This window comes from Amblyomma maculatum, chromosome 11 (genome assembly GCF_055883805.1).
Source record: "Amblyomma maculatum isolate TAMU_Amacu chromosome 11, ASM5588380v1, whole genome shotgun sequence".
In the NCBI taxonomy this organism is placed as follows: Eukaryota; Metazoa; Arthropoda; class Arachnida; order Ixodida; family Ixodidae; genus Amblyomma; species Amblyomma maculatum.
This window is the reverse complement of record NC_139354.1, coordinates 6,540,396-6,561,580: the sequence shown is the minus strand read 5'-3', so window position 1 is coordinate 6,561,580 and position 21,185 is coordinate 6,540,396. Positions and strand designations below refer to the sequence as shown.

General features: G+C 43.2%; 1 protein-coding gene across 7 annotated transcripts in view; it reads right to left on the bottom strand.

Annotated features, from left to right (window-relative positions):
• Positions 1 to 238: 238 nt before the first annotated feature.
• rdgA (retinal degeneration A) overlaps positions 239 to 21,185 on the bottom strand; it is a 540,908-nt gene continuing 519,961 nt past the window's right edge. For 5 of the 7 annotated variants that reach the window (XM_084583554.1, XM_084583556.1, XM_084583553.1 and 2 more), the window contains 7 exons: positions 18,233 to 18,270; positions 17,064 to 17,101; positions 14,911 to 15,031; positions 13,828 to 13,864; positions 12,638 to 12,737; positions 10,608 to 10,671; positions 239 to 6,139 (listed from right to left, as the gene is read on the bottom strand). In XM_084583554.1, the coding sequence (XP_084439680.1) occupies positions 6,090 to 6,139; positions 10,608 to 10,671; positions 12,638 to 12,737; positions 13,828 to 13,864; positions 14,911 to 15,031; positions 17,064 to 17,101; positions 18,233 to 18,270 (448 nt within the window). In that variant the 3' untranslated portion in view covers positions 239 to 6,089. Of the gene's footprint in view, positions 6,140 to 10,607; positions 10,672 to 12,637; positions 12,738 to 13,827; positions 13,865 to 14,910; positions 15,032 to 17,063; positions 17,102 to 18,232; positions 18,271 to 21,185 lie in introns of those variants that run through there. The other 2 variants (XR_014701809.1, XR_014701810.1) reach the window with 1 other exon arrangement.

Here is a 21,185-nt window from a genome sequence, read left to right as displayed (position 1 = left end):
CACTGTTTCCTATCTGTGCAAGGGCCAAACTCCCATTATTCATTACAGGCGACTCCAGACGAGAAAAGCATGGGACCAGAAACTTTGAAATAATGCGCACAAATAGGAGAAAGAGGTGCGTCTTAGCTTTGCCAAAAACAGAATGCGCGGACTCGGACATCGCATGTACAAAAACGTTCACCTGCGACACTGTTGGGCACGGTGTTGTACACGAGGGCTTTGGGGCGATACAGGTATGTTTTTGTTTTTTTTTTTTTTTACAACAGCACCCTAGTGAAACAGACACTGTAAAGCTTCAGTACATGCCCAGATCAACAATTACCAAAGAAGGCAGAGTACCAAAGAAAAAATGAAAAGATGAAATTAAAAATTCTGCTTCTCAACAAGCAAAGAACTCTATATTCTCACCAGAATAAATGTTTCTCAACGAACTTGAAAATGCTGAAGAATACTAAAGAAATAACCACTAGCTACCCAGACGTCCTAGTGGCGATCATCCGCTGTTCCGAATACTGATGCGTCGCATGAAAGTGCCAATGTTAATACTCCTACGACAAAATCCAGACAGTGAATTCAAATTTCCCCGTGGTTTGCAAGTTTAGTAATAAGTGAAAATAGTGCCACACATGTTCTTCAAGGCTGTTGTCTCCAAGTAAGCGCATAAGGCATGAGAGGCTGGATCTTGCAGCGCAAAATCTACACCAATCCGGCAACACCCTTGAAGGTACAAATAACACCGGACTAGAAGCAAGAGTCACTGTAGTGTGAACAGCGTTCAACAAAAGTATCAAGTCTGCCAGGTCTCCCGTGTAGCTTTAAAATGCAGAAATATTCGGACGTGACAATCGCCACTAGGTGCTGCCGCAAACGCATATATCAGGAGCGTTTGCATATTTAATTATTTTCACAAAAAATCAGAGTGCAAAAACAGACGAAACGACCACCTCTCTACAAACAGTCGGTAGCTTAGATTATATGTTTAGAGGAACGAAGAATGCCCTTAGAACCCAGTCTCCCACACTTTCCCGTTGCTTCTCAAAAGCAACGCGCACCCTTTGGATTCACACTTGCTTTCACAAAACACCAGCTAAGCCTACATTCCTGTGGTCTTCAAAGAACAAGACGCGAGCGAATAGGTGGAGTAACAAGCTTATGTATACAGTCGGCCCTAAGGGCACCGCTACAATCAAAACAAGTGGTCCAGTGGCTTTTATACACTTTGGTTCAGAGTAGGCCTCCTAGGTGGGTATGCTACATCCGTAGTTATATGTATATATTTATATGTATTTATACGCCGCCAAAAAACTGCATCCAAAGTGGACGTGCTGGCCGGCCTACCGAAAGATTCGTGCACTTGCAGGATAGAGAAATGATCTACAAAGAGAAGGGAATGAGATGGGGAGGCTTCAGAATGCGTTTCAAACATTCTACACACCCAAGTGGACCAAGTGTCGGACCTCTAAGCTGGTGCGCTGCTATGCCATGCCATGGACTGTCGTTCAGCTCATGGAAAGCAAATATGACAGTGGAGATTATTGCAGTTAACTTCTTCGAAAGTTGACACAGCCCGACAATCCCTCACTAAACAGCGCACAAGCCGTTTTGGAGCAGAGCTTCGTTAGCACAAGTCATGATATGACAGTCCTCAAGCATGACAATGCTTTTGGCAAAAGCACGCTTCAACAGGTCTCTTCCCAATTCCTTCCCAAGAACACAGCACAAGCCTGCATACTTCACATCCCAGACTCTCGCGACTGGCGAAAGCGAGCAATACACGTGCCTTCGTTACAGGTGCCTGTGCTTTGTCCAGAAATGATCAGCTGTATTAGCAGTGGCTTCTTTGGCTCAAGCCCACAACCGGACACAATGTCACTGCACATAAAGGGAATGCTCGGTGTGGCTGCAGGAGTGCTTTTTGGGTGAAAACAGCAATTGTAATTTCCTCAAACCTGCCCCCATCTTTTCCCCATTGTACAAAGGTTCAGGAACACTTGTAGCTGCGGTCACAAATTTCACTGCACGACCACTTCGTACAATTTCTGGGATACCTAGCTGCACAAGTGGAAACAGGATAATGTCAGCTTTAAACAAACAGCTCTCATTTTCTTTCATAAAGGCCTGCCATATTTATCCAGTTCTAACATGCACTTTTTCCAACAGAAACAGATCTTCAAAACAGAGTACTGATCACAATCAAACACAAAACTGAAGTGATCCCAGGAGCAACTAGAATGTCCTTGCTACAACAAAATGACAGTTAAGCTTTTTTGCTCTGGTAGTAGCAGTCTTCTCAGAGATGTTAGGCACAACTATTTTCAAACCAAATTAAAATTTTATTCCGCTCTAGCTTAACAAAAATAAACAGATCTTAGAGGCCCTTGCCATTCTAAACTAAACTTAGGGCCATGTACTGAACACAACATAATATTTGCCACAATGAGCAAATTTGAGCATTCAATAGTTGCAAGCATGAAGGCAGGGCGTGCACCTGCATTAGATATTTATGGCAACTTATTTTGCATGAATACTGTTCACATTACAGAGCTAAAGCAGAATAGCAATGCAGTTTCAATAACCTGTCCACAATCAGTGTCCTCCCAATCGAACCAGTAGCTTACTTTCTCCGAGAAAGCACATACAAATCTTTACACCTGCAGCAAACTGCGCACGGCTGAACCGCAAAAAGGACACTGCACCACGATTAACTTCACCAGTGAGGGCATCACCAGCACTTTTGGAGGCATGTACGAATGGCCACACATGCATTTCTTGTCTCATTTTGTATGGCGCTTGTGCACAGGGACCACTACACACAGAGATGGTAATATCTACTGAGGCCCAAAGTTCCCTAAGTGGCATTTCCAAATGTTTACAACCAGATGCCACTGCACACAAGGCAATCCAACAGCCTAACTTCATGACTTTGGTCCCATGTAAACCATCCTTTTAATATCAAGCTAGATGCTTCAGACCATACAACAGGGCAGCGTAACTGGCAATGACTGGAGGATAAAGATAACTGATTAGATGAAGCTTGACCTTAAGTGACAGAAAACAACAAAGTTCTGAAACAGCAGCCCAAGCCGACATTATTGAGTGAGGCATCCTGGGTGTGCAAAACAGAAAAATGTGATAAGACAAGAGAAAGCATCATTTAGGTGCAAAGATGTGCCCCACAGTTATTCTCCAACCTCAAGCCATGTTTGACTACTTGTTCATACCTTGAATGTGAAATATCATTAAGTGCAAGCTGTTTTAACAAGTGACCCCATAATCTATCTACTAAAATAATCTTCCAACAAACAGCTGCAGTATCATATTACACCATCATAGAGCCAAGATTAAAGCCATACAAGGAAGCACTGTTGCTGGTAATTTCGAATGCATTTTGCAGAAAACGATCCCAGGCACCACAATCCATTGGCCGACATTGGTGCTGTGTTGGCAATGTCCAGCCCAACATAAGATCAGTGTATTACCAGCACAGCAATAATATTGGGCCGATGTATTGTGCCGCCTGGGATGGGCCTGATGAATTTGAAATAAGCATGTGACAAAAATCTCGAATACATAAAAAACTAGGTATTTTTAAATGTGCAGTTAAAATAAGTTATCGACGCCATCTCTGGCGGCCGCTTTTTAACGCCAGGCTTTTATCAACAACAAAAAAACCAAGGCAACTCAACACTAAACAAACACTCAAGTTTAAAAACAAAAAACTCAACCCCTGCACTTCATCTTGCCCCGAACAAAATTGACAGTGCTCTCGAAGGGGAAGGTCATTCAATGCGAGAAAGCAAACCGTAAACAGTGCACAAAGGAAAGTGAGAAAAACACAGGAATCAACAACATGATACCATGTGCAGTGCGTTACCAAGCAATACAAAACAGCCGATGCAGGTGCCACTAACGAGAACAAACAAAGCAAGCAGCCACTAGGAACAGCTGCAAAGGAGGGAATGAAAGGACTGCGCTGCCATTAAAATGTCTGCTTCTGCGGTTTGCACTCAGTGTCTGTGCACCAACATGTGCAACGAGTGGGTGCACCATATCTTTACATTTCATTTTAATTAAATTACCAAAGCTAATCTCTCAACTGCTGCCAGTAATGGGAAGCAGCTCCGTGATCCCCAGTGGACCATAAAGGCAGGGCCTGAACAACATACGGCAAAGCTTCAGCTTCGCAACGGCTTGGAAATTCCAGAGTTTTCTTTGACAATGTTATGTGGAATGAAGAGAAAGAAGAAGAAAAAAGCTGCGTGCACGCTAGCGCTCGAGAACTGAAAACGTCTGGAGTTAGAAATGCATTCTCCCAAGCTCTAAAGGGTGGTTCAAACAACAATCTCTACAACACGCCACTATACTACATGGGGAGATGGTGGATGGGGGGCTAGATACAAAATTGTACAACGTGATAATGTGAGACAGCCGTACAATTAGGCTTAGCATGTTTCAATGAAACTACTGCCTCTTCCTGAGATCCGAGAGGCTTGTTCCACAAGGGACCACTTGAGTGAGAGGTTTCAGTCTTTGACGAGAGTGCTGTTAGGCGTGAAGTATAGTCCTGGGCCACTTCTGGGCAGGCTGGTGATACAAAGCCAGAGAGTTAAAACGGGATTGCATGGGAATCACACATCAAACGCAAGGTCAAGCGTATGATGCCACCGCTCGATCTAGAGTGCCACATGAAATGGTGCCCTCATCTTGCAAGTCTTCTTGTTTTCTGGGAATCCAAGTTTCCACTCCCGTGTTACGAACACACATACCACACACACTCGTAGATTCAAGATAAAGGGTGAAGACTAAATTTAAAACCTCGCATCCAGTGCCATGTGGTTTGAGATACCCTAAACGAAGTGAAGAATATCTAAAATCGAGAAGTGTAAGAGCAACTGTAAAAGGATGCATGCAGCATACGAGATGTCTTATTAAGCTTGGATAAGGCAGAGTAGCACGAGCAATTAACAGCAGAATTGACAATGTATGAATCCAAAAAGTATTTGTTAATGTTGGACAGGGCAAGAAGACCTTTGCAGACTATTACACACAACAGAAGACAGAGCTGCGAAGGTAAAGGTGCACTGTTGCAGATTTCAGAGCATGTCGTGGCATGTCATGCTGAATGCATCACGAAATGCCATGCAAAGCACGTTTTGGCCACGCTAGTGGACTTCGATTAGAAATGACATGTGCTTTATCATGTCGAAAAATTCCACAAAAAAAAAAAGAAAGAAAACACCATTCAACGTTGACTTACTTTAGATACCGAAACATGACACCTAAATAGCTTTCTTCTGATTCAGGTAAGCACCCTTTCAAGAGACATCTAACTGTAATCTTGCAGGAGATGTCAAAAGAAAAATATGCGATTACAATACTTAGCTGCCAGTTGACGACACAAAAAGAAAACACATTTTCGCTCTGTCCCTGGTGTTAAAAGAAAAAGTTTTTTTTTCCACAATTTTGGCAATTATGCACAGCATGAATGAGAACATAATAAATTGCTAACATCCCTAGGAAGACCAAACACAATCAAAAACCATCCTCTAATGTGCGCAGTATCCTGACAAGACTTGTGAGTGCAACCCAGTGAGCATTCCTAGCGAAACTGAGAAAACAGTCCCAGAATTTTCGACACAGTGAGTATAAATTGGGTCACACATGGCATTTTTCCACTCGGTACAGTTCAAACAGCACGTCGTCCATGACATCTGGTGAGGCAAGTATGGCCCGTTATCAACATTTGCTTGTCAGCGCCTTTTTTTTCTCTCCTGTTTTTCAAGTTTTAAGCACTGCTCCCGTTTCAGCTCCTTCTGCGCCCCCAGACCGGTCATTTCAAGCCTCGGTTTCAACACTGCCCATCTCACTCCGCAGCCCGGACAGCAGTGGGCACTGTCAGCGATGAACCTCGGTGTCACTGCTTTTGTCATAGCTGCACTGTAGGTATAAATATGGTGCGGTGGCTAATTGCCTTTCCCCTTGCTTGGCCTTCAGCGCAGTCTTGTTGTGGCTTGGTTCGACTGGAACGACTGGAGAAGAAAGCTGAAGCCCTTATGGTCGTGGAGCAGGGCGCCAGCGTTCAGCTGTCGTCAGACGGCCGTCTCTCGATCCTGCACAAGCCTCTCAAAGTGCTCCTGACCTGCAGTGGCAGACATATGAGCAAAGTTAGGATCGACTGGTCAGGCACTTCATCACTTTGTTATGCTGAAAGCAACTTCATACGCTTGCCTATCATCGAGCTTGACCTAGATAAGGAAAAAGCTTACGATAATATGATTGGCAGAGAATTGCACAGCAGTTATCACGTCCACTACTGTGAATGCAACAGCAAGTTTTTTGCAAGCACACCATGTGTGGTTTGTCATGTCGTTTGCTGTCACTTTGCCTGCTGCACGTTTTCGTGGTACCAGTGAATACCCCCTGAATCTTGCCACACAGGTTTGTAGTAAAATGAAAGGTCACTATAATTTGAATTACTGGATACCATATATATTCACGTATAACCCGCACCAAAATTTGAAAACATGCATTTAAAAATCGGGGGTGCGGGCTATCTGCAATCTTTTTTTCACAGAGGGGGGGGGGGAGGCGATAGCTGCACGGCAATGCGCAGGCTCCCCGTGTAGTCCCCACTGTCATCAATGCTAGTGAAGCCGATAAGAAACCAACAAAAGTATAGCCAAATCCACATCCATAGCACAGTCTGTTTATTCTCCACTCCACTAGTCATCCTTTGTTCAGCCAGCGGTTGTAGGGCCTTTTGTCAGGTGCTGTTTCAACACCCATCAAACCAGTTTGCACTGTTGACTTGCTTTGTTTTGACGCCATGAGTGCGACTCGGCGGCAGTCCTTCAGAGCGAAAGAGAAGCTAAAGATTAAAGTCATTGCCGAAGAAATTGGCAACAGAGCTGCAGCAAAACAACATGACGTCGACAAGTCGTGCATTCGCAACTGGAGGAAGTAAAAAGAGAGTCTTGAAACGACGAACAGAGACAGGCGAGCGTTTCGTGGTCCAAAGACTGGTTAGTACCCCTATCTCAAAACGCAGCTTGCCAAGTTCATTGAGGAGCAGAGGAGTCGTGGCCATGCTGTTTCGACAAAGATGGCTCAAATGGAAGCCCTGAAGCTGGCCTGGGAAATCAGCATTCCACGCGAGTTTCATGCAAGCCGTGGATGGCTTCAGCGCTTTATGACACGACATGAATTTTCGATGTGATGACAAACAAAAATGTGCCAGCGGCTTCCCGACACTTACGAGGAAAAATTGTTGAGCTTTCAATGATATGTCATCAAACTTTGGAAGGAGCCCAGCTATTAGCTGTCTCAGGTAGAAAACGCCGTTCAGACCCCAGTGTACTCTGAGATGCCGATGGACATGACATCGGAAAAAAAGGGTTCCAAATCGGTCAGCGTGCTGACCGGCGGAAATGCCAAGCTGTGCAGCACAGTAATGTTATGTGCTTTGGCTGACGGGACAAAACTGCGCCCGTATGTAATATTCAAGTCCAAGACACTACCTAGCCCACCACTGCTCCCCAGGAATCGTGCGTGCGGAAGAAAATTTCTGGATGAACAGTGGCCTAGTCAGTGACTGGATTCCAGTAATCTGGGAACAAAGACCAGGTGCCTCGTTGGCACGCCGGTTGATGCTCGTGCAGGATTCCTTCTGTAGCCACTGCACTGATGCGGTGAAGGCTTGCTTCGCTGAGACTGGCACCGACCTCATTGTGACACCTCATTGTAGCATGATGTTCATGCTACAGCCACTCGATGTGTGCCTGAACAAGCCGTTCAAGACACACGTGAAGCAGCTACTATATGCCCAGTGGATGGGCGATGGGCTTTACGCCCTCACACCGACAGGACACGTGCGAAGGCCCGATATTCCACTGCTCTGCCAGTGCATCGTGGACGCGTAGAAAGCACTACTGGCCGACTTGGTGCATAAGAGCTTCAAAAACTGAGAAGGGTTCAACGCTGCTGAACCGAATGTGGAGCGAAAGCATTAGCTGCATGTGACCGAGCATTCTTCTTCTTCTCTTCAATCTTATTTTTCTTCTTTTACTTCTCTTCTTTTTGTCTTGCACGGTGCCACGGTAACATGGTGCCACGGTAACATGGTGCCACGCCGATGGCTTGAAAACCTAGTGCAGTGTAGCTTTCGCTACAAATATGTGCCATCAATAACACCCTGGATGGTTCCGAGGACGACTACGTCTTTGAGAGTGGCAATAAAGCCTCGGATGGTAGCAGTGAGAGTGGCGACGATTGAGAATCAGACAGCCGGTGATGTTGTGGCGGTTGTTTGAATAAATGTTCTTAAAATGAAATGATCACCGAGTGTGCGGCTGTATCTTTCTAGTGCTATTTAATTTTTTTTTCTAGATAAACAAGCCAGTTATATGCGAGGACATTTTTTTTTTTTCGCAAAGTTCAAATTTAGGGGTGCGGGTTACATGCAGGGACGGGTTACATGTGAGTAAATACGGTAATTTGAACTGTAGTACTTTGTCCAGCCAAGTTCCACAGAAGTCTATAAGTGGAGAACTACAGATCCCTATGGACATCAGGTGAGAACTCGAAAAAGATCAGTGACATGCCAATAAGAATTTGAAAAAATGAAGGAATATCATTCCTTCATACAGATCCACCTTGGTAATGTGTGCATGCAAACATATTGTCTTCAAAAACACCTCTGCACTTACAAAACAGAACAACCTACTTGATTATCAAGAGCACAAGTTCCCTAAGGGGCCGTAAGGGCACAATGCAGTTCCGTAAGAGCACAATGCAGCTAGTCAAAACAGGCAGGGCCAAGAATGATTTTAAACAACATTAAAAAAACATTTACAACACCTGTCAGTGAAAGCTGCTTTTTAAGCAAAAGCTGATAATAGAAAAGCAATGCTCTGCTGTTATGAATGTAAGTATATCTACATTTTCAAAAATAAAGTGAATTTATAACTGAGCATGTTTCAGCTTGCATCTGTTCTCTTTGGCTATTTTGCTTGATCTTCAATAGCTAAGTGCTATGTAAGCAACCGTAAGTGCTCAACGACTGTGCCACAAAGTTGTGTGAACATCTGTGCTTCTAGAAGAGTCAGAAGTGCGGCTTTGTCTACTGCTCTGTCCTGTAAGCTTTGCTTGGCCTGCAATCTTTATTGCAGTGTGTGCAAGCACTCACAAAGTTAAGAGTCCAGTGACTAAGCCTTTTTAAATTCTTTAGACAGAACATAACATGGTGCTTAACATGGCCAATGGATATTACTGCAAAGAAAACAGCAGCAATCATAGCCACAAGAAACAAAGTTATGTTAAACTTTCAACGCTGCACTAACAGACCAGTTCATTCTTTGGTTAGAGATAAAAATGCTCACTAGTGGAATTAACGTTTCATCTCTGATGAAATGAACACATAACTTATGTCATAAACCAAGGTCATGCTGAAGCTGAATTATGTGAGCTAATCTCTGCAGCCATCAAAACTCATAACAACCAATGCCTTCCCTGGGCCATTATGTTACATGGCATCCATATACTAGGCGGCTATCAAAAGCTACAGAGAACAACTCCAAATTAGTAAGGAACATTAGTAAGGCTGGTATTCAATTCCTATACCTGGCATGCATCACTGAGGATACATAACCAGGCAAACTTGCATACCTGTTAAACAAGAGAGCCTAATAAAGGATCAAGATGATGCCATTATGGTTGATATGAATTCACTGAAATTAACTGACCTGAATGCACTGTGCCCAATGTGAAGAATTTCAGGTGTTATGAGTGCATAAGTGCTGCCTGCATATCATGCCGCAATTTGGAGAAAGTGAAATGAAAGATGCCCATAAACTGTACAATGCTAGTGCACATTAAAGAATATAGTATGTGAAAGCCTAAATTACTCAAGTGCCACCATTACAGTGTCCCTCACAGTCGATCTGTCGCTTCGAGACATTAAACCCCACAAATTACTAATACAGTTTGTAGAATCACCACACCGTCAACCATGGGTGAGCAGTATTATGTCACCGAAGTTACTACTATTATCATCACTCGTGCATGGCCACAAATGAAATTTCGTCAGCCGTAACAAACTCCTGAACAAATGCATTTCCCATGGTTTTGAAAGCACTTTTTGTTCAGTTTGGATAATACAAATATCAGGTGCCATAAATATATTCTTCATGAGGTTCCACTATAATTAGCAATGCTTTTTTTTATGCGCTACTGTCTATCAGCATTTTTGTGTGCCGTCCACCACTCCCGCCTGAGGTCTTAAATCAAGGTTGGCAGCGTTTTGAAAAAAAAAACGAAATCTAATTTCAGTGAAAGGATAGTAAGGGCCATCACTAGGCATAGAATGGTCAATCCTGACCCGCTGCTTCTCACCACTTCTTCACTGGACTAGTGTATTTAGGACATTATTCACGCACAGCAGTACAACCAGCACTAGGCGTGAAACCCACCACGTAAAAGGAGAGAGTGGTTGAAGGAGGTTTCGAGGAGGATGCAAGCCACGGTCACTGTAATGTTTTGGAAATTATCCGGAAGAGCTTGATCCCTAGTTGGCAGTGAATCTGAAGCTGGCAAAGCATGCGGCCACTTACTCTCCAGGTATGCCGCCAAGTCCTCATCTCCCGCTTTGGCAGCCAGCTGCTTCGCTGTCTGTCCCTGGAAGAATGACAAAGGGAACCTCAGTCACAAAATTGTGGGATACATAGCCCCAGCTGAGTGCCGCATTAACAAAACAAATGTTTGAAAACAGATATTTGGCGTAAAAAAAAGAAGAGTATTTGCACTCCCCTGGAGGGGCGTAGTGAGGGTACAGCTGCACAACTAGATCAATTGGGTCGCGTGACTTGGAAGGCTCACGTGGCCACGTCAAGATTACTGACTACACACAACTATATAGGACACTATGAATACACACCCAGTTACATGGTTACACAGGGTCACATCAATTAACATGATAACATAGGGTTGCTGTCTGCACATGACTGCACAGGATCATATGACTAAACTACTAAACTCCCAGGATCACAGGACTACACAGTGTCTGAGACAAATGGGAGCACATGCATACATGGGGTGCCCCCTACACAGATGTGATTAGAGAGATACGACCAGACATAGCATATGACCTGTAGTGCCCCGTTCCTGTAAAACATAGACCTCAACTACACTGCATTTGATGGTAAAAAAGAAGAAGACACACAACAGTCTTCTTTTTCTCTGTGCCATCGAATGCACTGTAGTTATGGGTGTCAGAAATCAACAACTTACCCAACACATTGTACTGTGGAATAACATACTCTCAGGCAAGAAGGAGAATCAGGAATTTTTCGTTTACGACACTATACCACACCACTTACCTCAGAGAAAGTACCTGATATACCTATAACAGTAAAAGTCAACAGAACGTCTTCCGTACCTGCTGACAGCAATCTTAAACATATGGTAAAAGTCCGTTAATTCGAATCTCACGGCACGGGGAAGAAGTTCGAATTATCCGATGTTCGAATTATGGAATGGCCTTGAAAAACTGACAAGAGCCATTTGCATTACGATAAATTTACCGTATTTACTAGCATAACAAACCACTCGCATAATGAACCCACCCACACCCGATTTTTGCCTAAGAATTTGAAAAAAAAAAAGGCGTCAGGCATTAGCGTGTCCCTCCGCCATCACGGTCCACAACGCGTTTCTTGCCAGTGCACCAAGATGCTGCGCAGCGATAACATCACAGTGTGTGTTTGCCCTTTGATGTTAGCTCTAGCAAGGGAAGGAAGTGAACTTGGCAGAGTGCCAGCGCTTGTCCTTGTACAAGCCCCATTTTCAGTAGGTTCGCTTTATCATGCCATGGGCAATATGGCTGGCGCCATCTTCTGCACTCCTGGAACGCGCAATAGCAGCAAATACCTTTCGAAGCGAACAATGCTAAAAGACGTTGTCAGGATCGCGGCTGACCGCCTACTTTTATTGACTATTGATGGGTGGAAGGATGGACGACTCTCGCAAAAAAAAGTTTTTCCTGCGTAACCCGTAGCGCCCATCTGAAGTCATAGCCTTTCAAGAGCATTGGCCGGGACCGTGCAGACAGTACATATCCGTATTTCCAAATTAACAGGGCTTGAATTAATGAATATTTAGTTGCAAATTTCGGGGGTAGCGCCAACCCATACCCTCCAATGCCGCAGGCCGCCGCACCAGTCACAGTGCCATTTAGGCTTTACCCACTCTTCCATGGTTTTACCTAAAGCTTTACCTGGTTTCATATTCTGTCCCCGTTTTGGATATGCGCAGTCTCTATGCCGCTCTTTCGCGGGTGTGTTTTTTTTTTTTTTTTGGGGGGGGGGGGACATGCCGTGTGCCAAGTTGCCCAATCGCGGCAGCGATTAGTTAGAATTATTCATAGCAGAAGACTCGCGTTTGAATTTACGGGCTTTTTTGTACACAGATCTCTATGGAGCTTGGCCGGAACAAGTAGTGTAGTTCGAGTTATCTGAAAATTCAAATTATCCAGATTCGAAATAACGCGCTTTCACTGTACACTCTTCCTGCACTCTCAATGGGGTTACAAGAACAGATGTGCATTTAGGCATCGCGTAAGGAAAGGTGGAGGAAGGAGAGATACCTGGCAGTCTGCCTTTGACAGCGATGCTCCTGCAGCCACAAGCATGCAACAGATGGTTCTCCTCTTGTACGCTGCCGCCTTGTGAAGAGCCGTCTGTCCTCTGGGTAAATTGGGTTTTTTGAGGCGGGAAGAGGAAGAAATGGAAGAAATTGCACTGTTTACTGCACTTTAGATGAGAATCACGAGCATTGCAAATCCATGGGTGCGATTAAAAGGATGGCATCTATGTAATCTTGCCTTTTCCTTTCTGTGAACCAATTATTATTATTATTATTATTCGAAACACCACACAGAAATAGTTACCATAGCGAAACATGTCAAATGGCAACAAGGGTTTCAAGCTACATAAACGTTAACTCTCCCGTTCACAAACAAATGCCATTTTTGAAAATAAATAAACAAAAATTCCGCATGCTCCTCCAAGCCACCTGTATGCAGCTTAAGCCTTTGCAGCCACTAAGGCACCTTGTTGCAGGAAGGGGAAGTAAACACAACTGATAAACAAAATGACAGCCTACAGCTAACAGGCAGCAAAAATACATATAATGCCAACCAACAGTAGCTGCACAAGATCTTCTATTACTGCAAGTGAGTAAATTATTGCTATCAGGCTTAATAAAGCGACAACATTTCCTTTACGAACGTTTCAAGAACCTGGAATGGGCGATAGTACTGACCAAACCAAATTAATGAATCGACAATGCTTTGCAGCTTTCATTATATGACTTCATCATATAATGCTACTGTATAAGGCATGCTTCTAGAAAAAAAAAAGAAAACATATGCCACATTAAAACTATTACACACACAAAAAAAAAGAGACAACAAAGAAGCACAGAAGAAAAGAAAATAGATGGGGTCAATGGTCCAATACAAAATACACTTCTACCCTAAAGCTAATCCAATTCAGCCTTGAAACTAATCTAGTTTCAAGGTTGTTGAAAAGATGCCATTCAATAGCTTCAAAAAATAAAATAAAACAAACTTCTACAATGATAACCAGTCAAAACAGTAATAATATATTTCAGACATTTTGCAGTGTAAAAGCACTTTTCTTTAACAATCACGCAAAATAAGCACTGCAGCTCACATATATGAAAACAATGTAAGAATATAAATAAAATGAAAAAAAAAAAGATGAAAGAATAGCCCCAGACGAACGTAACAGCTTTAATCCTTATGAAACTTACCTGTCCTTGTCTGCAATGTCCAGAATTGCCGGTGGTGCTGGAAAAACAAGGCAGTTTTTAACCAAAAGTAGCCTAGCCAAACACAGTCTCGTCAAAGCTAACTGCTAATCAAACCTGTCATAAAAATTTGCTGAAAATAATGGCTGCTTCAAAGCTAGGTTAGGCTAGAAAACAATTCAACACAATATAGCTGTTTTCAGAGGTGGCGTCACTTGGCATGGTAAAAACATTTGACTTTCTACTCTACTCTGACTCTTAAAGCAACCACTTCAGCATTTGTAATAATGGAGTGATTACTTGCTGAGCATTTCAGCACTGTCTACTGTTATCTAGGCATTTGCGATCAGTACTTTCTCAAAACCGGATAGAGTATGAATAGTGAAGTTTTGCGACAGAGTTTAACTTGAAAAGCGCAGCGAAAAACTAAATGTAGCTCGAACTGAACAGTGACAGACAAATACAGGTCTAAAGCTCTTATGTATTAATATTCACTGCTTATGCAAATATTCATATACAAACAATGATTGTGCAAGACCGCAAAGTGCTAATGGCAGTGCTATAAACGGTGCTACAATTTTACTTTCCCTACAGAAGGCCTGGGCATTTCGAGATGACTGCCCGGTGCAAAGGGTGCAGAGAGAGCATCTAATTCACTCAGTCAAATCCATTGCCTTATGATTGTATAGCTATAGTAGCTATTGAAAGATGAGAGATTGATCTCTGCTAGGGTGCGCACAAATTGGAGTTAGTATATTCTTGTCATAAGAAAATGACTTTTTGCTACTGATCACCTCACTAAATGAAAGAAGGGTGAACTACACAGAAGTTGTGGCCTCCCAAACTGGTCATCGAGGCACGTTTTGCTAAACCTGGTAACACTCTGCCTGGTTTCCCAATATTTGAGGCCCCTTACAAGCATTATGAATAATGCCACAACAGTAGCATAGTCTCCGTCACCATGCTGGTCCCTTCTACTGCTTCTGAACTTCTACTGGAGCCAAATATCCATTAAAATCATTACTTGAGGTTAACCAACTGCAGCAGACTGCTCTTCAGCCACGGGCAGCCGCTCTTTGCACTCACCACTGGCAACGATGTAGCGAACAACATCCTTGTGTCCATAGCGTGAGGCATGATGCAGTGCCGTCATCCCACTGTCGTCCGCCGACAGCAGGCTGTGACCACTGTCACAAAGCTGCTTCAGCTGCAGGCACAGGGGAGGCGCGCAAAGGGAAGAAAAAGGAACGCAAGGCATTATTAGCCAATACTCCGAAATGTAGCGACAAAGTTTCAGGTGGCGTACACTTCTATGGCAGATAGGCAAACAACACTCAGAGAGCCCAGTTGTTGAATCAGATCAGCAGACACCTTAAAAAGTGCCAGGCATAATGCCTCTATGAAGACAAGATGAATGATACCCAGGAGAACGCAATGGTAATAACCTATGGTACTACAGTAAGTCTACCGTAATACCTCACCCACATTCAGAGCAATCAACCTGGAATATCTCTTCAACAGAAACTGCAGTCTATTGTTGAAGTATCTTCTTGTAATCTAGATAAGATGCTATATATAACAGGCTAAATTATAAGCTCAGGAAATGCTACACCTCCGGCTTGGCTGAAAAGGTCAAACATTTAAAAATCTGATTTCGTCTACTCCTGTGACCCACAAATTAATACAGGACACCATGGATGATTTCCCATTACCCCCAACTTGTATTTTCCCAAGCTGCATTCTACAGTACACCCAGTGTTTTAAGGAAGCCCAATGCTTAGTTTTAAAAAAAAGGTAAATAAGTTTTAAAAATAAGCACCTATCTTTTGCCAGCTCGAATGGCTATGCTTGAACAAAAATTCAATGCGTAAATGAAAAAAAGCATAGCTTCTAAAATCTTGCTTCATGGGTGTAAGTGAATATATACAAATATATATCACAGTCCAAGTAAATGCAGTAGCATCTTGAAGGAGTTACGATGCAAATTCAAGCTGTGTGCTTTTGAAAATGCGCTTGAAAATGGGAAGCAGGAAGGCAGTTCAATGTGAGGGACAAATATTAATCCAATTCTCGCGCAACACACTATACACACTATGCACTATAAGCAAAAAAAAAAAAAAGACAAACAAGCAGGAAGGTGCAAAGCTGGCAAGGGCTTAGGGATCGTCCGCGCATGGCAGCTGCAGCAAATGTACATTTATTGTTGTAGTAAATGTACACTTGTAATGCATTCCCAGGTTTCCAAACTTGCTGAAGGCAAGAATATTTTTCGTCCTGCCCTCTTCAATGGTTAGGACTTCCACGATACTAGTTAAAGAAGTCATAATGTACGGCTTAAAAGCAAACCCTCTGGGCTCTAAACTTTTGACAAAGGCTGTACATTTATTTTTGTAGTAATGAAGGGTTTTTGAGTGTATCTTTATAGGAATATGCACAATTTTTTTTCTATCAAAGAAACTACCATTTGAGGGTGGGTGTGACTTGTAGACTGAAAAATATGGTATACTGGTTTGGTTTGGCTTGTGGGGTTTAACGTCTCAAAGCGACTCAGGCTATGAGAGACGCCGTAGTGGAGGACTCTGGAAATTTCAACCACCTGGGGTTCTTTAACGTGCACTGACATCGCACAGTACACGGGCGCCTTGCTTTTCACCTCCATCGAAAAGCGAAATGATGGTTTGGTCTCATAAACATCAAGCACCTTTCAAAGGGAGTTGAACAGGGCTCTGCTAGTCTTGAACTTTGTATGTTTCAAACAAATTTTCAGTTTTCTTTGGCTTTAAATTATCAAAATTTGACAGCAAAAAACAGTGTTTACTGAATGCTAAAGTTTATATGTATATGTAATCCAAACTGTACTCCAAACGGCTGTATTTTAAGTGAAATGATTAAAGAGAAATAAAGCTGCCTGGTAGCCAAGAGCAGAGCAGAATGGAATTATTAAGTCACACAAGGTGAAAATGAATTGCATTGTAGAAGACTTAATACCCGGCATGAAATTCATTAGTGTGGTCAGCAAAACCAAACACAGATCACAACATATGAGTTAATCATTCGCACTGCAATAAATAAACCTTCATTTTAAAATCCTACTCCTTGAAGAAACAGCAATGCAAAAGGTTTTAAAAAGCCCTCAAGCACGAAGCTAGGCTAAGCTGCTGGAACAGCACATAAATGACTGCACGAGATTCTTGCGAAAGCATGTCCACTGTTTGAAACAAATGCCAAATGAAACCTACCCTTAAGAGATCTCCCATTTTGGCAGCAATGATTACTTCTGCAAGCAGACAAAGGGTTAATCGGTTATGCAAGGGCCACCCGATGCATCAGCTTCAAAAGGGCAAGGGTTGTAGGATTGCACATTAGAGCAAGTACACCAGTCAAGCCATGCAAGCAATAAACTCAGCTCATCAAAGTTATTTAGGCTTTAAGCAGCTCTTCACATTCACTTATGTTGACATAGTAACCTTTGCTTAGTCTCTTCAATTATATAGTTCTTGCTGGAATTACTGGTATTGTTGCCGGATTATAAATGCATCAGTGGTGATGGCCAATGAATATGCATGCTTCAAAGGCCATCAGCCATTACACCTATAGTAGAGAGAATTTACAAACAATTAGAGTTTTACCTTTCAACATTAGAAGTTTTTCTACAGCACCGAAATTCTAGCACTCAGCATTGCTTCTGTCCTTGCTTGTTTTTACTAAAAAGATAAATAAAAGTTCCAAGAGCACTGCAGAATCTGCAGTGGAGAAATGCAAAAGCCCGAGCATTGTTGCTGCACACGGTACATCGTGCGCCCATTGTCGAACACAGTGTTCCGTTGAACGCATCAAAGTTCACCGGTGTTCTATAATTGGTTTACAGGAATGGAAAGGTGCAGTATCTGTCACTCGCGAAATCGTGCTGACGCATCTTGCGGACAAACCTCGCCGCCGCGAGATTTTCACTATGGGGCTTTCACCTTAATTGGTTCACAGGAAGGAAACAGCGCAGTATCTGTCACACCTGTTTCTGTGAACACCTGAAGTCTTTTTTGGGTACCATCGAATACACACACCGGTGACCATATTTTCACGCAATGGAGGTAGCTAGAGCATACAATAAAGACATGAGCATGTAGATGCACACACGCACGCACACACACACAAATGCACGCAAGTATACATACGCATACAAATGACTGAAAGAAGTGCGAGCCAACAATCATGGCAAGTGGCAAGCAGGGCGAAGGTTATGAGGGCATAGTCCAAGCGATCTGTCTGTGCATGTGATGAACAAGAATGTGTGAAGCAACACCAGCTCTATTTTGCCAACCAAAGGAATTTGGCACGTCTACTCATCAGAGGGGAAAGGAGTTTAAGAGCACTTTTCACTTTTCCTGGTCCTACTGCCGCAAATACATACCATGAGATGACGAAGCTGGCTGGTCTCCAGCCTCAGCCCTAAAGAAAAAAAAAAGAGAAAAAAAGATAATGAGGGCAGCTTATGAAATAAATCTAAAATATGTGAATGTTAAAAGAAGGGCACAAGTACCAGGGGCTACCTTAATTTCCGTCCTCGAAGAAATGCTTTAGATTTTAAGCTGTACGGTACACGCACCATTCAAGCTGCAATTCAAGGCTCTGCTGTCTGCGATAGGGAACTGTGGAATACCACCTTTGCATGAGCTTGAACACTACCCTCTTGCAGTACTTGCGATGCTCCAGATATCTATTTATGTTTTACAAAATTATGTTCTTACGGTGCATACACACTAAACTTAATATATATATACAGCAAAGGATTGGTGATACAAATTTGCAAAATTCCCCAGCTGCAATACATTGCGTACAATGTGTAAAATTTCGGATATTCCGAACGCTCTCCAGCGCCACTTTGGATGATACGAATGCGCGAACTGCAACTGCAAACTTGAGCACTACGCACTGACCGCGCATCGGCGACTCCGCGATCGCCAGCCGCCCTGTATGCACGCATCATGAGTAGTTTATGGTGACGCGTGGCCCGCACCTCTTTGACGTTGCGACTGTCTGTCGAGCTTGCGCCGCAAAAAGTTTTCAGCGCTGCTTGGCAAACAAACCACAGACGTTGCAACCGCAGCAGTTTGCGGCGGCGGGCGCACACGGACTGCACAACGTTGTCTCTGCAATTGTGATCAGCAAGCAGTTTACGGCGCCGCATGGCCCGTATGTCGCCAGTTCCTGTCGTGCTGTACACGCTGTGAGAAGTATGCGGAAGCGGGCGGACCGCCCATTGCCAGCATCGCAATCGTTTTCCACGCCGTGAAAAGTATGCAGCGACATGCGGCCATGAGTAGTAGTCGGTGGCGCACTCAGCGGGCGCGCACGGGCCATTCATCGTAGACTTTGCAACCGCTATTTGCCCCGGACACCTCACGAGCAGTCTATGCCGCCATGCGGCCAGCATGTCGCCATCTCTTGTTGTGCTGTACGTGCCGCGAGAAGTCCGTGGAAACACGCGGCCCGCATGTTGCCAACATCACGATCACCTGTTGCACTGTTTGTGCCGCGAGTGGCGAGCTGCGACCGCACAACCATAACAAGCCTTCTCGGCTGTAAACAGGTCTGTGCAACTACCTTTCCCATGCTTCTGCATACTTATTTTCTTTCGTTTTGATGACTGAATGCTCGGATGATATGAATTTTTTCATGACCCTGTGAGATTCGTATCACCGAGGTTTTACTGTATTAAGCAATTCTGTTTTTACAGAGTTATTCATCAGGGTTTATGGAAGACAGCAATGTTATTACTCTTGAACAAAAATATATAAATAAAAATCACCCTGCAATATACTGCCAAATCCCATTAAATATTTTTTTTTTACAAACACAGGAGTTTTTGTTTTTCATCCTTGAGCGCCATTCCCTTAAGATCACCTGTAGATTTGTTATAGCCGATTTAAACACCTACATTTAAAATGAGCCTTATATATATTGAACAAATTTTTTGTAATTTTAAGCTTTACTTTAGTATAATGACTTGTGACTGTATGTGAGGTGGAAGATAAAGCAAGAGAAAGTGCGATGTTTAGCACATGACTCATAAGACAATGAAGTGAAAAAGGAGGAGCATCAATACGTGAACAATAGAAACAATGCCTGGCAGCTCTTCTTCCAATTTATATCTTCAAAACAAATACCCATATATACATTTATATGTAAAGAAAGAACAATCACAATTAGAGGAGAAAATAATGATTCAAGACAATGTAAAGAAGCATAAAATACGGAGTAATAAAAAAGCACCCATCCTCCTTCCTCCTTACACATGAAAAAAAAAAAAGCCTTTTTAAAAACCGTACACATTTTGCTTCATGTCATTGTTTATTTCAGGCTGCTTATGTGTGATGCCTTGTGCTATATTGCCGCGAACTGTTTAAATCTTTATTTGTTCCTGTTCGACAGCCGCTGGCATGCGGCCTTATCATTGTTATTCTGACGCGCTTATCAATTCTGTACCCCGCGTTTGTTCATGCTCGTTGTCGCGATACGACGCGTTATCATTTTCTTTGTCGCGAACGATGCACCGATAACTGTCTCGAAGATTCCAATCCCTCGCATATGTTTCTACAATTTTCCAGGTTGTGCTACTAGCAGTTTGCGATGTTATTTAGATTGTTCAGGCAGCCTTTAAATTGAGCATTGACGAGTGCGACGGGCATTCTTTGTTCGATGATCGACGAACACGTTTGTTGCTATCACCGCCGCCGAGTTGCTTAGTTCTTTTGCAGGCGCAAGTCAGCCCAATGAAGAGTTTCTTCAGTGCAATCACCGACTTTTCATTTGTGTCATCGACCTTGTCACCACCACGTGACAATATGTGCCTATTTTCTTAAAAGTACAACTGTTTTTTCTGCATGTTTACACCTGTCTTTGCTGCTTTAAAACGTTGCGAAAGTTGGGTTGTAAAAAATTTCTGTGCCTATGGGCCTGGCGTGCTTCAGTTTCAGCTGCACATGTGGCGCCCAGATGGCGCCACAGTGCCAAATGTTAGAGGTTTAACCGTGGTGTCCGCAATCAACTTGGCTGCAACAGCCCGCATGACTGCAGAGGCCACGGATTAAGCTTAGCTCATGGTGCCACCTGGAAGACTCCTCATCAAATGACAAAGGTTTAACCCTAATCAAACATGGTTATACGATGGCTATATACTATACTGGTTATAACGAACGAAAGCACCCAATGCAGTGGCTGAGTTGTCAAAACGTTTGGCTACTGAACCTGAGTTCGAGGGCTTGAACCTGACCAGTTCTAATCCACTGCAATTATTTCTTTTTTAATGTGAAAGTGCTACCAAGTGTCATGGACAGTCATTGGTCAGTTGTAGGCTCCATCAC